The sequence below is a fragment of the Boleophthalmus pectinirostris genome, unplaced genomic scaffold (assembly GCF_026225935.1).
Source record: "Boleophthalmus pectinirostris isolate CB_2022bp ecotype Guang Dong unplaced genomic scaffold, ASM2622593v1 HiC_scaffold_16, whole genome shotgun sequence".
Classification (NCBI taxonomy): domain Eukaryota; kingdom Metazoa; phylum Chordata; class Actinopteri; order Gobiiformes; family Gobiidae; genus Boleophthalmus; species Boleophthalmus pectinirostris.
In genome coordinates this window covers 22,409,810-22,428,640 of record NW_026571095.1, presented here as the reverse complement: position 1 = coordinate 22,428,640, position 18,831 = coordinate 22,409,810, and the positions used below count along the sequence as shown (strand labels likewise).

Genomic DNA, 18,831 nt, shown 5'->3' with positions numbered 1-18,831 from the left:
AAAGCAAATGGGGTCCATTTTAGGTCAGTTGCTTGGAAGAGGATAATGCAATTTGGAAGTGATTTAAATAATATTTTTACACAAGACAGGAGAATTTATTTCTGTACTCCTTCTTTTCTTTGTTTTTCCTTTTTTTTTTAAATGCTTTTGACACATTTTCCATACAATTACTGCTTACTATTAGACCTGTCACGATAAAATGATTTGCTGGGATTATCCTGCTTTGTGTCAGTCACATGTATATACAAGTGTTTTCAATGTTATTGTTTCTCACAATATTCCTCTGTGCTTTCAAGTGTGTTATCTTAAGAGGCCTTCTTATTGTGGTTCAAAAGTTCAAACAATTAAAAAAGTTGCAGGTGCCCAATGTAAATGTTTTAATGGCGAGAGTGGTGGCAAGATACTACTGTAGCCACAGCTGCCCTGGAGCAGACTGATGGAAGTGAGGCTGCTAATCTGCGCCACACACTTGCCTAAGAGCACAACAACATTTTTTGACACTGGCGCCCCACTGTGGCCCCACACCTTGAACTCATTTTTTTTTTTTTTTGTAAAACAAATCTATCTCTTTCAGCTATATACAAGGTCATTAGGAGAGTGCAAACATGGTAATGGTAGATAAGATGTTATAAAATGTTAATCCAGGCCAGCACTACAGGAGAAAACAAGGAACTTTTAAAATCTTTGTGACTTGTTGCTTTTTGCAAGTGAACCTTACACTACTGAGCCATAAAAGCGTGCCATAAGTAGTTTAAGTGCATGGTCATCTGCTAAACATTACAGCTCAAACCACAGACATCATATGAACTCCAAAACAACACCGGGAAGTATTCAGCTGCTATGACGAAGCAAAATACAAATACAAATATACAAGGAAAGTCTATTTTTCTGTAAGGGTCATGTCCGAACACAAGACAGGCAGGCTGAAGAAACCTGGGGCTGTTTACAGTGACTGGGTTTGAATTGGCTGAACTTAAACCGGATATGTCTCTCTTCATAATAATACTACAAAGCGGGTTATGAATGTCTTAGTGAACCCTGTTTATTTCTATGGAACTATGAGAGTAAACTGTGCCAGTTCTAGAGGTGGACGATATAATAATGGAAACTATTCAAAATGAGTTGACAAAAAACAAAACAATCTTATCTTATCTTACAAATAACGTTATATTTTTGAGTTCAATTTGACAGTCCATTACATAAATTCTTCAACAGGATATTTCAGATAGTATGCAATAAATTCCAGACCTCCACGATGATTCACCTCTAGCCACATGTCCCTCGCCATTTTCATTTGTTTACTCTTTTTTTGTATCTCAAATGTTACTAAACACATTTAAATTTTTACATTTATTAGCACTTCAAACATTGTACATTTAATCCCGAAGATTAGTAGTAAATCTGTAATGGTTAAAGGCCAGTTCGGAATTTTGGACATAGGACCGCACAAAGTGTTGGAGATGTGTGGAGACACTTTTTAAAATAGTCCATCCAGTCCTTGTATCTGCAGAGGTCTCTGGTGCTAGGCTAGCGCATGTCAATGACCATAGTTAGTCTGCCACTAAAAACAGTCTAACCCACTCCACAAAACACCCGAAGCCAATCTATTATTACGCCAGACTGTCACTGTAAATGTCTATGTTGATAGAATAATTTTAGAAGTAAAACCAATCTTGCATTTGAAGGATTAATGTGTGAGTAGCAACAATGAGTTGTACTTCCTGATAGAAAGCTTGGCAGCGGTGGACTGATATATGAGAAAATAGTCCCTCAACATGCGACAATTCATGCAATGCAAGGTTAGTTTTATTTCAAACATTATTCTATCAACACAGACATTCACATGGACAGTCTGGTGTAATAATTTTTTGCTTTGGGTGCTTTGTGGAGTGGCTAAGACTGTTTTTAGTGGCAGGCTAACTATGGCCATTGACATGCACTAGCCTAGCACCAGCGACCTCTGCAAATACAAGGATTGGATGGATTATTTCAAAAAGTGTCTCCACATTTCACCAACACTCTGGCTCACTAGGAAATGAGGTCCTATGTCCAAAATTCTGGACCGTCCCTTTAAGATTAAGAAAAGGTGTTGGGCTTGTCTTAGTGTAAAACAATGTAAACTTTTGTAATGTTATTATGTTATGTTGGCAGTCTTGTGGCATGATCTCTGTTTGTTTACTTTTAGGAGGAGGTAAGTCTCATAAAATTGTCAGAATATTGTCATCAGCACAGTAAAATGAAGAGGAGAAATGCATTTTGGTCACATATTAATATTAGTCATAATCCATAGGCTAAACTCATGCAAAGTATTATATAGTATACAGTGTTATGGAGTGGTGCTATGTCATGTCAGTACAGGAATTTAACCTGGTCCAAAACAGGTTAAGTTTTAAAGTATGTTACTCTATAGATCTACTTCACTAGAATATGATGCAGCTTTAGATATATCAGGGTTGACCCATAGTTGCAATGATAACCTTCTAATCCACCTTCTTACTAAAAACCCTGACATGTGGAACTACATTTGCTACTGCATTTCAATTAGTTTTATGGTGGAGAAGAGTGGTTGTTTTTTTTGGATTCCTTTAGCCTTCCAGACAGTCTAGATTTCAACAATGTGAATCTTGACACTGCTAAAATGAAACAATAAATATTTGGAAATTTGTAATGAATCGCCACTGTGTGTATACAAAGATAGAACTGGATATCTCAACAGAAAGCAGGGGAAAATAAATGTCAAGGTTGTTAAATTTCCCTTGTTCATAATAATGGATTGGAGTATGATTGTGTTCAAGGAGAGGATCATTCTTGTTAGTTGTTTTGCAGCTGAAGCCTGATTGAAATGGTCTAGCGGTGTTCAGTGGATGGATAGTGAAAATATAGTTAGAAGGATTATAGAGGTTAGAGGTGCCAGACAAGAGGCCCAGAGCAAGACCAAAGAATTATGAATGCAGTTCAAGAGGATTTGAAGTTACTCAGAGTGAGAGAGATTATATTTCTGTGCTGGACTGAACTAGCACTGAGAGCCCTCAGTACAGCACAGACATGGAGTTTCTTTAGTGAAGTTTATTCTGTTAGTTTTTTTTTTTTTTTTTTTTTAGTTTAAAAAAAAAAGATTTACATTTACACAGAAACAAATGAGTTAGATTACAATGACAATTGTCATACATTTATATTGTAAGGCTGAACAAATTAATGAATATTTAATTGTAATATATTTAATTGTACTGAGAAGCTTGGCAGTTGTAATAGATTTGCTATTTATATTTTAAAAGTAGGATCTGAAATTAAAGTACCGTATTTTTCAGACTGTCAGTTGCACTTTTTGTCATACTCTGGTGGGACTTATATGTTAAAATTTTCATTTTGATAGCCGCAAGAGGGCGCTCTAGGCTTGTGTACTCCTGTACTACTGTCACGTCGCACTCTACTACGCATGTCTCCTGCAGAAAGAGCTGCTGTCCTGTCTGGTATCATGTCAGTCGATCGCACCATTCTTGCTGTACCACTGACAATTTAAAATTTAAACAAACATAAAGACAACTGAAACCATCCTGTCAGGATTCAGAAGGCCATAATAATTCTGGAAAACTGGAACGAAGTTGCTCAGAAGTGACACCGAGGATGAAGAATTCACTGGATTTAGTGATTTGGAGTGAGATGGAGAGTTTGGTAAACTTGTTCTGTTCTGTTGTTTATGCTATAGTTATCTGAATACCTGTTCATATGTGACGTTAACAGCCTGTTTTTCTCTGTTCCATTGTTATTACTATAACTTTCTTTTCAAGATAAAATGTCAGTTCCTGGTCTCTGATTCTATAAAATTAGTTTCCCCAAAAAGAGCGACTTTTAGCGCGGTGCAACCTATATATATATTTATATATATATTTTTTTCTTCATTACGCATTTTTTGGCTGGTGTGATTTATACTCCGGAGTGACTTATAGTCTGAAAAATGTGGTATGCCTGTCATGCTAACTAATTCTGAAGCATATTTTCCTACAGAGATTTACAGCGATAAACAATAATAATGAAACAACTTTATATCACTGACACAATAATAATAATGCAGGATCATCCCAGTAAACCATTATTTAATAGACAGTATCATTAAAAGGCTTGGGCTGCAACATATAATGTACTATTACTGGTCAATAATTAGCCATAGGAATCACTTATTCAACCTTTTACAGCTTTCATATATTGAATGATAAGTTGATGTAGCATTTATGGTGGCAGGTCTAAACTAAAGTTAAAACATTTTTAAACTTATACAGGATCATTATCATTTTAGAGAAGACATATGATATATGAACTGCTAAACTAATACAAGAATACCATACATTTTGTGGAGCCCTAAAACAGAGACTCATTTGTTTACATAGTAGGACGGGATATTATGTGGTTCAAATTAAGATTTTGGTCCACTTGGGATTAGTCTAACTTCTTCTATTTAACTTTTTCTTTCTTTACATTTACTTTACATCTTTGACCTGAGCATTTTGTTTATTACATTTTTTCCTATAAATAATTAATCAATTCCTTATAATAACTAACGTACCTTTGAATCCGAGGACAGCCACTGCGATGGTGAGCAGGGCACAGAGGACATACAGAAGGGCAATGGCAGCTCTTAAGGCCCAATCATTTTTACATTTGGTGCACTCGGTTCCCTCTTGAATACCTGAAACAAACCACAATAAAACAAACACCTCAATTTACATAAAGTATTCATTTGTGGATTATCAAGTAAGGTTACATTCAAACAAACACTACAGCATTTGATTGCATAACTACGTTTAATAGAGTCTAAAAAAGGACACGCTGTGCTTCTCTGTATCCAAGAATCAATTGAAAACAGTTGCCCGGCCACTAACACTCACTCACTATAAAACTTGAGAACATGTGTTGGCCATGTGATGTTGGAACAGGCAGTGCATTGCAGAGTAATTGTTCACCAATTGTACTCAAAACAAGATATTTTTAGATTATTCATGTAATATGTTTGAAATGCACAATTCTTTTCCCTCTTGTACAAGCTAAAAACAAATGACTGAGTGACAACATATTAGACCCCTACAATACCGGGCCCTTAGAGACAGTGCTGGGAAATGTACCGAAAATAAATATAAAACAAAAAAACAAATATATACTATTCTAGAAAAAATTTGCGATAACGTGATTTTTCATCTTTAAGAAACAACCATGATTGTAAGTTGAATCAATGATGTAGTAATTATTGGCATAATAATGATACAAGAGTACCAGAGGTGGGGACTTGCAAGTTGTAACTTGGACTCAAGTCAAATTTGAGTCACTATTTTTTTGGACTTGAGACTTGACTTGATAAAATGGAGTAAGGCTTGAGACTGGACTTGGACTTGAAGGTCAGTGACTTGGGACTTGACTCAGACTTAAGACCTGTGACTTGAGAAGACTCGAGAAACACTTTAAAATCTGACTTCTTTCTATTCTGACTGTAATGATTCACACTAAGATCTTGTTAAGACATTTTAAAAAGAAAACTTAACATTTCTACAACTCTTACTGTATATACTAAATACTCATATATAAATATACTTTTTTTTAAGTACAATTTATCTTAAAAATCATACAAATTGCAAAAATCTAAGCTATATTTGGTTCTTTGGTTTAAAGACTTGATATAACTTGAAACTCAAAGCAGATGACTTGTACTTGAATTGGACTTGACTTGGACTTATGGGCCAGTGACTCGAGAGTCAACTTGGACTTGGCTGTATTTAACTTGGGACTTGACTCTGACTTGAGGTCAAAGACTTGGGACTTACTTGACTTGCAAAACAACAACTTGGTCCCACCTCTGAAGACTACATATACTTAACACCACCTCTTGCCTCATCCAGATATATTTTGTGTTTACTAATATTTAATGTTATTTATTAAAGGTCCTATATTACACAAACTTTATTCTTGTGAGCTTTTAGCCATGTTAGAATTTGGTTACCTCTTCAAAAACGTATCTGTAGTGGTGTTTTGTTTCATTCACACACATTTGAGTAATCCTTTCTTAGTCTGTTTACATCTCCAAAGCTCAAAATGCTCCGTTCCACCTTGTGTGGTCATGAAGCAGTAGTTTTCATATGGTACAGTGCCTGTTCATATACAAGAGCTTTCAACACTGGCAGCATTTTCTAAAGCTTTAAAACAGTGGTTGTTCCATAGACAAATATGTCACCATATGTCACGTTTAACCAAGTAAATTTTTATTTTTTTAGTATTGAGGGGTTGTTGGTTTAACTCTTTAACTCTTGACTTCAAACTTCAAATGTACTGTATGAAATAAATTGTATGTATAATGAGTGTACAGTGAGTGTGCTGGTTTTATGTACTTTTGTGTGATTTTGTATGACATTTCTCTGTCCTGTAGATAATTTCTCTTCAACCTGTCAAGGAACTGAAGATGGAAATTAGCCACGTTGCCTATAATCTTTACATATTTACATTTTAAATGTTCATATGTTCATATAAATATGTGCTGCCCCTTCACAAATAAAAAATAAAAAATAGATAAGAAAAAATAAGTTAGCAGCTACATTTTATCTTTGTTTCAGTAGAAATGGGCAATTCCAGGGCTGAAATTATCCAAATGATTATAGTGGAGGTGTATGGAGTTTAAAACACAGTGGAGCACTTCCTGTACTACCACATACATATTACCTCAGCATACATTTGCAGGATTTGTGCGTTAAACGTGTGAATGAAACAAAACACAACTCAGAAATGTTTCTGATGAGGAAACAACAAAAACATTTCAGTCTCATTGTGCATAAAAAACTGCTAACTCTGTAGATCTGTACAAGCATGTTCTGAAATATAATTCTTGCATTAGTTTGTCAGTTCATATATCAAGTCTTTGTTGCCAATTCTTCTGGACACTTAAAAAATTTGAACTTTGAACAGAATCCTTAAATTAAAACATAAATCGCAATTTGATATTTTCCACCTCGGTTCAGCCCTACGTGAGATGGCATCGGTCCGATAAAACTTGATATTTCTCACAACAGGGAGCATGCTGGTGAGCTTTTAACTAGTTTAGCGCAGCCTCCTCAAACAAAGTGATGCAATGCCAAACATCCTAAACATGCCTTTGGTGCAGGATGTTTGCTTGACTTCATTAGGAGTGCCTCTGGCGGCTCAGTGCGAGGGCAGCTGGGAAATATTCACAACGCGCAATAAAACACATGTTATCTGAGCAGACTCCGGACCAGATCAGGCAGGGGTTAAGAATGCAGAGACCTTAAACAGTACACACAGAGTACATGTGTATAGACTGGGTGAAATTGACTAGAAATAAAGTATACCACACGGTTTGCAGAGACATATGGACTCAATTCTTCTTTCTTTAGTCCTTTTTAAAAAATATATCAAAAAAGGCTTTAATATATATTTCCTCAACATACAGATTTTAACAAAACCCATATTACGATATTTTCTGATCTATGTTATTGTATTGTTGTTTCCTCCTCAAAACACTCTGTTCCACCTTATGATGTCATGTCTTAAAACAGGAAGTGCTCCATGGTGTTTTTAAACTCCATACGCCTTCAAAAGAATCACATGAATATTTTCAGCTAATTACCGATCTCTACTGAACAAAAGGTAAAAGGAGGAGCTGTTAACATAAGAATTACCTTTACATGACATCACAAGGTGGGACAGAGCATTCTGAGCTTTAGAAATGTAGCAGACTAATAATAAAAGATGACTCAAACATGTATAAAAACAAAATACAACTCCAGGTATGTTTTGAGGAGGTAACAACATTCTAACATGGCTCAAAGCTCACAAGGATATTTTTTTATGGCTGATCCCGATACTGATTATTCAGAATCCAGATAAACCAATGAGCTGATTTAGATAATATTTCCCAAATTATCAAATAACATTTTTGTACAAACTCATCCACAACCTGTTTTTACTACACAGTGTAGAGAGAGGTTTATGCATATATATTTTCATGCATATTTAGGCAGCTGGTATTGGTCTCTACTGAAGATTTATGGCCAATAGCCGATATGCGGGAAAAATGTGCCAACAGATTTATCTATCTCTAATATAAGACCTTTAAATTATTGCGATTTAACAGAAAGAATAGTCAAACACCCCACCTCTCTACAGTTGGAAATCTACTCCAAACCACAATCTTTTACTGACAGAGGACTGGTTGTAAGCGATTAAGAAGATCCAAGCTGATCATTGACAGTTAGAAATGACTGAAACATGACCTTGATTACAATTTATTGCACCGCATTACAGACAAATCATGGAGATTTTATTTGAGACTGCAGAGCCAGGTGTACAGGTGCAGGAGAAAATAGTGGTACATAGAGTTGCCCAGAGAAATATACAAAACCACTAATTGATATAAAAACTAGATACACAAGTTAGACCTTTTCTGAATGCTTTTTAGAATGGTCTGCATTTATTTCAGAGCTAATATAAGACCACATGGTTATATTAAATATTCTACTATTATTTTGTGCTGAATAATCATTAAATTTTCAAAACAAAAATCATTGCAGCACATACTGAAAAGCAGATTTGATCACTGCATTATTCCATTGGCTTATATGGACAAAAAAAAAAAAAAAAAAAAGCTTATGCAATTCCCTTTCACAGCTCAAAAACATTGTATATTTACCAAAGTGTCGCTATTTGTATCTCGCTGGATGTAATCTATAGCCTCTTTTCTCTCAGCAGAGGGGCACACATCTGTCCAAACATGGCGTCTGACCACCTCAAAGACTCTTGGCCAAGTCTATAGTCCTGGACCAGTCTGAGAGAGGACTTAAAGTGACAGACACACACATACACAGATCGCCCGCTGCTTTAAGGACAGCCACACACTGCGTAAACAAGGCTCTGACCGGTGCATGCCTGGGTCAAGAACAGAGCAGATGTGAGAGGAGATGGACCAATAACACCAGATGTGATGAGGACGGTGCGTTCAGGGTCCATGGGGTCAATGGAGATCAACAACAGTGTTACTCAATAAATAAAATAAAACGCACTTAATACTAAAAAATGAGTTTATATTTTTAAATGTTTTGAATTTTTGCACCAATTGAGTCATGAAGCTTTGCCATTTCTATTCTGTTCTTATGCAGTTGAAATAATAAGGGAAAATGGAAAGTTTTGATTATTTTATTTTGTGTTGGTCGCCATTAAAGGTGCATTGTGTAACTTTTCTGGTGGAGGGTCCATCACCTGCTTGTTTCTATGGATATGTCATTGCTCTGCCTGACATGTTCCACAGTATGACATTAAATCATCCCTACTTTGCATTTCTTAAATTATAGGTGTTTTTAAATAGCTTTTATAGCGGTGTTGCCTCACCACAGATCTGACCTATAGTTTCTAGTTTGGTCTACATTAAGATAGAAAAGTTTAATACCATACTGTGACACATTCCAGACAAAACAATAACATTTCCATGAAAAGAAAAGCATTTGATTGGCCCTCCACCAGAAAAGTTACACAATGCACCTTTAATGTGAATGCTGTTTTGGAAAATTTCAACATTGGTTATACTGTAAATATTTGTAAAGAGGTTGTAATCTTTCAAACAAGGGTAAAAAAGTTACATTTCTGCACTTACGGGTACTTTTACAGTCCTAAATAGTGGTAAAATATGTTTATGGTCGAATTTACTTTTTGTTTAACGGTGGATTGTGTAACTTTTCTGGTGGAGGTCCGTCAAATGCTTTTCTCTATGGAATTGTTATTGCTTTGTCAGGAATGTTTCAGTGTGGTGTTAAACCATTCTATCTTTATGGAGACCAAACCAGACCAAAGTTACAGGTCAGATCTGTGGAAAGGCAACTCCGCTTCCAGTCATAATACTTGTTTTTCTAGGTATTTTTGAGCTATAAATCCATTGCAATTGAATAAATGTGAGTTGTTAAATGTCATACTGTGGAGCATTACAGGCAGAGTGGATCCTCAACCTGAAAAGTTACACAATGCACCTTTAACTTAACATAAAACAATGCAAATATTGCATTATACTGTTAAATGTTGTGGTAGGAAACTGTTAACTGGTTTTGAATAAAGTTCTGGAGCTCCTCACTGGATCTCTGTCAGTCTCCTCTGTTGGTGATGTTTTCATTCATTTTGGCTTGGACAAACTCTCTCTCCGTCCAACTTAACAACATTTTCCAAAGCCTGTCTCTAGACTTTCTGCTCCCCTGCAGGCTTCTGAATTAAAATATTTAACTGGGAAACCCTGACACAGCACTGCCAAAAGAGTGTTATTTTCAAAGGTACAAGAAAAAATATTATTCAAACAGTTGCATATTTTACTAGGGGTGTACAAAAACAATGAAATATTGATTTATGGTGATGGTGATACTACATTTGGTGATTCATTATCGTTTTTATGGGCTGCTGTATCGATATATCGCCCAGAGTATTTAATGGTATCTTTTAACTATTTTTTTTTTTTTGCAACCACACTACAATTTTGTTGCTTATTTAGTGGCATATTCACTGACTTAATGATTAAAATAGGTCAAGTTTGTGCAGGTTGTGGTTTAACAAAAACATACAGTTAAAATACAGCAATATATTATGTGCAAAATATGTATCGCCATATCGTGATAACATCGTAGCGTGAGCCATGTATTGTGTTTCGTATCGAATCATGAGGGACCCTGTGATTCCCAGCCCTATACTCTACAAAAGGTCTGAAAGTGTATGTGTTATTTGAGGAAATTATAATCAGACTGGGTCAAAATATACAAATACTACTTGTATGATACAGACTTTGATCAATATTTACATTGAGGTGTTACACTCTACAGATTTCTTGTGCGTTTGTCTCCATGGAGAGTCTACTGCGTTGCCTGAAAGTTCCTAGCCAGATTCATCAGTTGGTTTCACTTCGTAGTAACTATCTGACCTTGCAGCGTTAGAATTTGTTCGCTTGACGGTAGGTGGGTACTCTTTTAATTTAACCAATCGCTGTTATTTGGTCATGACGTATGTAATGCGCTGCTAACAGGGCTAACTGGTATATTATCCCGTAGGAAAAAGGGTAAAAACGTATTTCCCCTTGATAAAATTCACCAAACATTCTTTTTGTTCCGGCTTTAAATCCTCGATCTCGGGAAACTTTGCCAACGCAGAATGTATGGCTCTTTGCTGATTGGCTAGTGCCCCAACTCACACTTCTGTTTTTCTTTTTCAAACTGTCGCCACCCAGTGTATTCCGATTCCTAGCCTTGTCGCTGGAGAGAAATGAAATTAGGCGGAGGCACTAGGAGGCGCCAGCCTGGCTAGAAATTTCCACTGTATGGTATTAAATTGCATTCAGTTACAAGCAATGGTATGTGGTTCACTCTCAGATCTGATATGTTGTCTCAATAAAGACGATACCATAAGCAGAGCAATAACATCTCCATGCAGACAAGCAGGCAAATCCTTCAACAGAATGTTACATAATATACCTTTAAAGCAGACCTATTACACAAAGTTGACTTTTTAGAGCTTTTCACAATGTTATATTTGTTTACCCTCACCATTTACTCACCCGAAGTTGTATTTGGAGTGATTCGTGCATGTTTGACAATCTTTTAAGGGCCCCTATTTCGCAATTGTGTTTTGTTTTATTCACACATGTTTAACACACAAACCCTGCATATTTAGGCTGAGTTCTTCTCTCAGAACAGAAAACACTCTATTCCACCTTCTGATGTCATGTGGCAATACAGGAAGTGCTCCACTGTGTTTTTAAACTTCATACACCTTCACTAAAATCATTTGGATAATTTCAGCCCTGGAATTAATAATCTGTATGGAACAAAAGGTAAAAGTTAGCTGTTAACTTGAAAACTATGCTTCATGACATCACAAGGTGGAATAGAGCATTTTGAGCTTTAGAAATGTTGACAGACAATAAAGGATTACTCAAACATGTGCGGATGATGCAAAACAAAACTTTGGGTATGTTTTTGATGATGTAAAAACATTATAACATGGCTTAAAGATCACAAGAGTGTGTAATCTAGAGCCTTTAATTGGTAATAAAGACATATTATACCTCTCCAGTCCATTTGATATCTTAGAAACACATCTCACATCTTTTCTCTCAACTTGCTAAGCTGAAATAACAGGACCTAGTAGCTCATTAGTGCATACGTCTGTCATGCTAGTGCTTATTGTCCTCTTGGTACATAAACGCTGAATGTTGAAAATGTTGAAAGGTGAGTGAGCACACCAGGGTCTTGTATAGTGAAAAACGCCTGGTGAATGTGAACTTGTTGAGGAGTTGGACGGAAGCCAGGAGGGGCCAATCAGTGAGCTGGATAAAGGCCAGATACACCTCTTAAGGGAAGTAATGCAGAAAGAGAGCGTGGGGACCTGCACATGCACACATTTACTAGTAGGAGAGATTCAGCCTTGTTTCTAGACACATGGACGAAGCCAAAACCAGTGAAATTTTCCAACATGGTTATAGTAAACATCTATTAACAAAAGTAAAGTTACACATTATCAACAAGTTTACAGTAAAAATAACACTGTATGAACACACGTACTGATATCACCTGTCCTACTTTGTTACATAACCTGTCTCAAAATAATAATAAAATAGCGTAATTAAAATAATGCAAGTTTGAAAATGCAAATATCAAATTACATTACATTACATTACATTACAGGTGCATTATGTACATTTTCTGGGGGATAGTCTACAACCTGAGATGTTATAGCTTTCCACAGTATGGCATTAAGCAAGACACACATCAGATCTGTGGAGGGGCAAGCCCACTTACAGTAAGAAAATCTTTTTGTAGCAATAGCTTTACATGTAATTGAATAAATGCAAGATAGATTAGTTTTATGTAACTCTATGGAACATTCCACGCGTTGCAATAATGCATCTCAAGTTAAACTGAAAAGAATCACCGTATCATCATATCACCGTATCGGAAACTATTTGCCTCCAGACACGTTGTTTCTGTGTCCGCAAGCCTTCCCTACCCACACAGCTTTGCACATATTTGTTTACGTTTTACAGAAATTAAAATTAAAGCCACATGGCTAATTTGCATAAACTAAGCGCTCAAAAAACAGCTCGCTCCTTGTGCGTGGTCAGCTTCTGTCAGACTTAAAAAGGACACGACTCAGTGGAATATATGGGTTCTTTCTGTGACAGAGGGGTGTTTTGTAATGGTGAGTCTGTTCTGTTCTGTTCTGCAAGTAGTTCTAGCTATGCTGTTTCCCGTTTGTCTATGGTTTATTTAAACTGTTCTCTGCAATAGTGTCACATAGGCGATGTCACAAACCCAGCAAATCAGGAAGGCGCAAGTCACAGTGACGTGCTCCAGTAAGGACGCAACTAGAGCTCCTATGTCAGCGTATCAGCGTTTTTTAGGCATCCACACAGTGCCGGATCAGATCCGTACTCAGATGAATTCGTGGGAGCTGGCGGAACCAGATCGTTCCGTCTTTGGAGACGTTTTCCATCAGATTAGTGTGGATGAACACTGCATCTACAACGAAAACGACCCGAATACACACTAGTGTGGATGGGGCCTCAATAATGCATGGACCAGAAATGTTACCTTTAAATTAATTATCTTTTTGTACTGTTTGGATTGGGAAACATATCTGAAAATGGTATGATTCTTTGCTTATCCTTCACTGCAATTACAAAAAAAAAAAAAAGAAAAAAAAAAGTTAAATATTGTAATCACGATGAGGGCTTTTCACAGCATGGTGCATCATTTTCACTTGCCTTTTATTTTAACCTCAGAGCCACCACACTGAAATTGCTGTGAACACATCAATACAAAATGAATTTCCACCAAATATTTCACTCAGTGATCTTTTTCAAATGAGACAGGAGAAAAACATAGTGACAGCTCTGGTTTTGCCTGGTGTCTGTGTGTGGAGGAGCAGCTGTATTTCATTTGGACTCAGCAGAAAAACCAACAGTGATTTTCCTGACTGCCTGAGCCTGTACCTGCCATAGAACAAGCCCCGCCCACGGCCCACAGTGGAAAAACCTCAAAGTGAACACAAAGACGTCCTGTACAGAGCTGGCCCTTTCTATGTGAACACTCTTTGTTACTGTACTACTATGGTATATATGCAACTCATACTATTTGCCTTTATGTAACAGTGTGCCTTGCCAAGACTCCCTCCCTTCCTCAGATTTTGCATTGCCCCTCCTCCCATCTTTCTTGAAAAAAAAAAAAAAAAAAAAAAAAAAAAAAAATAAAATATATATATATATATAATATATATATATATATATATATATATATATATATATACACATATATACTTTTATTAAAGGCGCATGGTGCATTATGAAATTTTTCTGGTGGAGGATTGGTCATGTAAATGTTATTTGCTTTGTCTAGAATGTTTCATATTATGGCATTAAACCTTTCTGTCTGAATGCCTGTTTTTCTAGGTATTTTTGAGCTAAAAAAACCCATCTGTAATTTAATAAATGTAAGGTAGAGCTGTCTAATGTCATATTGTGGAACATTCCAGGCCATAGAAATGAGCAGGTGATGGACCCCCAACCAAAAAGTTACACAGTGCACGAAACTGCAACTAAAAATTGAACATGCCAAATACATGATCAACCACAGGGCCTGTGTTTGCTAAATATAGGCTATGTTTATATGATGATGGTCTGAACAGAAGACGCAAAAGTGGCATTGCGTCTTCACTTTTTATTGCACGTTTAGACGAGAATTTTTGGGAGGAAATCTGCGGGCATACGGTGACGCAAAATTGCATGGAATTTGATCAGGTATACATGCCAGGCGGCTAGGTGGTGATGTATGTGAAGTAAATGCGTACGTGACCTGAGCAGATCTGACTAGAGTTTTGCATCTTGTGCAGTGTAGACAGAAATGCTATGGTGGACCATATTCAGCTTTTCCACTCTGGAGGGTGGTTTCAGATTTTTTAGCATTTTTAAGCCCCAAAAACGCAGTCACCTCCGATAAAATATATAGTTGTTTTAACCCAAAGCCGTTCTTGTGTAAACAGGCCCCGTATTAATTTCTATTATTATAAATGTTTTTTTTTTTACTATTTTAACAATAAAATTAAGATAGTCTCCAGATGTTTTTCAAACTACTGTGTACAATCTCCTATGTTGATCAATACATTTTTTCTACGTCAAATTCAATACAAAGAGGTCCTGTGCAGTTCTGTGAAGCCTCTTTGTGCAACTGTTAGTATTATATTCTATACACTATTGGGCGGATACCACAGGAATTCTTTCGCACTTCGCAGATCCCTCCTTTTAGTGTAAATGAAAAGTGTGGTGCAGTCAGGAGCAGTAGTCCCGTCCCAAACACACATCTGCAGACAGGCCCAGTGCCAACAGCCTGGTTTAAGGTCCACTGGGAGAAAACATCATATTTCTCTCTTTCAATGCAGCTTTTAAATGTCACTGTCTGTCTGTGAAGCTACAAATTGTGGTTTGCAAGTGGGTTCAGCATCATGAAAGCTGTCTGCGCAAAGAAAACATTCAAGAGTTTTTGCGTGATCAACTAAATATTGAAAATAAATCCGGTACATTCAAAAGTGGAACTCATGGTGCAATAGTATGGCACTGAAAGACCAAAATATCAACTGTAGTTTCCATTAGATGTAGCTGAAGAGAACAGTTTTCGTATTTGGCTGTAGTGGCTCAACCCCTAGGTACTGTATCTTAGCACTCACTGGTCATACAATGAATAATACTCCATTGAAAGTATAAGTATGCACTAGACTAGAGTCATTACAGACACTCCTCTATGTCTATAATCCCAGTGGTCTCTCATCCAATACTAACCAGGCCCAACCCTGCTTAGCTTCCTGAGGTCATAGTATATTTTGGATGGATTCTGTCTAAATTTGTCTTTAAAGGTACATTGTGTAACTTTTCGGTTGGAGGGTCAGTCAAATGCTTTTCTTCATGGAGGTGTGATTGCTTTCTCAGGAATGTTTCAACATTTGGCATTAAAGCTTTCTATCTTCATGGAGACCAAACCAGATGAAGTTAGAGGTCAGATCTGTGGAGAGGCATCTGTAATTGAATAAATCTAAGGTAGAGCTGTTTAATGCCATACTGTGGAACATTCCAAGCAGAGCAGTGGCATATCCATAGAAACAAGCAGGTGACAGACCCCCAACCAAAATTACACTAAGCACCTTAAAGAATACAGAATCAGCCCAAGATTTAATACATGAATATCTGTGCATACCCACATACTAATCGATACTAAAATTAATATGGACAATTGACACTGCTAAACTTTTTCAAAAGTATGACTTATTATTCTGAGTTTAAAAGTACATTATGTATGGAGATGGTAAAAGAATAGATCCGTGCTTAAATAATTAAAAAGGTGTGCTTTTTCATCGTTATATCAAAATCAGTATACATGGATGAGATTATTTGGAATTGAGTTTTAGTATCACAACACGCTAAAGTAGTACACTAAAGTAACTGTTATGCAGCCAACCTTTCTAGATGCCCCTTGCCTTTGTGACGAAGTGCATTAACTAAGTGGAACTGGTGAGTGCTAACTTTGTTTTTTGTTGCTCATTAGCTAATGTTTGTGCTCCAGTTTAATGGAACCAGTGCTAAAGCTGATCTAAAAACACATTTTAACTATTGTTAATGGGAAATATTTTACTATGGAGGACTCTTCATGACAAATATTTATACATGTACATGGATGATTATTATGACTGAATTATTGTCATACTTATTACTGGTTCTGTTTTGCACAGGTCAGGTTCCAGAAACTGGATGCTCCAGGCACTGGATGGCGAGTGAAGGTATCTGTGGTAGGAGACGTTGCAACTGCTCAACCACACACACATTCACACACACACACACTGCCCCTGCTGTGGGCACTGGGCAATTAATGAACCTTACCGGGCATTATCCATGTTGCCATATTTCTGGAATCTGGAACTCTCTTGTGTTTTTTGCGTCATCCCTTGTGTGCTTGGATTAAGAGCTTTATAGCTTTCAACTTTTTCATTAATGACCCTGAACTCAATACAACCAATGGTCCACAGCTATAGAGCACTATTGGTTGTACTACAGTGTCTGTCTGTTCACTGTAAATAAAACCACAACCAAGCACTACAAGTTCTGTGTTTTTGTCTCATTAAATACCCCATTTTCCTCCGAGCCAAACCACAGTCTTCTGAACTAGCCTACTACTACTGCTGCTGCTGCTGCTGCTGCTGCTGCTGCTGCTGCTGCTGCTACTACTACTACTGCTACTATTATTGCTCCTATTGCTATTTCTGATCCATATTGCAGCATTGTACATTCTACATGTGTATTGTGTCGCCATAGTAACAGCTAAACATTCTACCATAGAGACAAATGCAGAACATCTCCAGCACGATGTCACCGCAAAGTATCAATACAGAAAAGTACAAGGAAAACGTGTTTTTATATGGAAAAAGCAGAAATAACACAGGATTCATTGCCAAATAAATGATTAGTACACTAACACAAACCTGGATCAACTATGGCGCCATCAACTGATTAATGGACTACAGCTCTACTCTGCAGGTCACATGACTGCTCTGACCTGAGGGGCCGGGTCCATGGGGTCTCCTGGAGTATCCCCTGCATTCACACCATCGTCAGGAATGTTAACAAGTAAACACAGAGCAGAGGAAGTGACCACTGAAACAAATTACCCAGATATTAGAGTGCTGGGATTGCTGAGCTGGCCCTGCATACCGCTGTGTGCTGCTGCGTACAGGTTTATGGCACTTTAAATAGGGCTGGGGGCCGTGGCAACATCTGGGTATAGTTACAGTGGAGCCCATTCAAACATTTGATATGTCGCTCATTCATGCCAGCATCAGAGGTGCAGCCTACAAAGAGGGTAAGTTAAACACAATCAGCAACTTTTAGGCAAACATCTGCGAGGCACCAACTTCCTGCTTATCATTAAAACAACAGAACACGTTTATAGAAAATCATATGAAAAAAGGAGACGGCGAGTAGTGATTTAGAGCATGATATGAGCTCACTGTAGAAGATGAGCAAGCCAGAAAACACACATATATTTAAAGTTCAAGGCTATTATTGACATAGAATACTTTGTTGAACCTGCAACTCACTGGACTATGAGTTGTAAAAACTAAGAATGCTGAAAGAAGCAACATTTTTCATTGTCCTGACTATAATACCTAGAAAAACCAACTGTACTGTAAATTGTAAGCAGTACTTTTTAGCTTTAATTGGGAGTTATTAAAACAGTGGTTGGGTATTGGCAGACATGAACAAATCTTAGACATAAACCAAAGTCATTACATGTTATATGACTAGATTACAACTGCTGTAGTGCTTCAGAAAGTATACAGTATGTATTTAAATCTATCTGACATCTCTAGTATTTATATGTATGAACTTTGAACAGCCTATATTTACACTATTATCTGATCTATGTTATAATGTTGTTTCTGTGATGATACAGGAAGAGCTCCACTGTGTTTTTAAACTCCATACACCTTCATTAGAATCATGGAATTGTGGATAATTTCAGCACTGGAATAGCCAATCTCTACTGAACTAAAGGTGAAAAGTAGCTGTCACTGCACTGCCCTACAAAGGCACAAAGCTGTAACATCATGTTTCGTCAAAAATTTGTTCATGTCATTTTGGGAGTATTTGAGACCTCCTTTATCATGAATAAATATCATTTTAACGAGGAAAAAAAAGGGCTATGACAACCGTAACATCCAAAACCATACGAGAAACCACAGCAGAACGGCATAACAGTTATTTTTCTTAGTTTC

The 18,831-nt window shown here is 36.9% G+C and overlaps 1 protein-coding gene across 1 annotated transcript in view; it reads right to left on the bottom strand.

Annotated features, from left to right (window-relative positions):
* The window catches only part of colec12 (collectin sub-family member 12), a 49,685-nt gene that overhangs the window by 5,204 nt on the left and 25,650 nt on the right, over window positions 1-18,831 (bottom strand). The window contains exon 3 of the mRNA XM_020929150.2: window positions 4,562-4,684. Within this exon, the coding sequence (XP_020784809.1) occupies window positions 4,562-4,684 (123 nt within the window). The remainder of the gene's footprint in view (window positions 1-4,561; window positions 4,685-18,831) is intronic.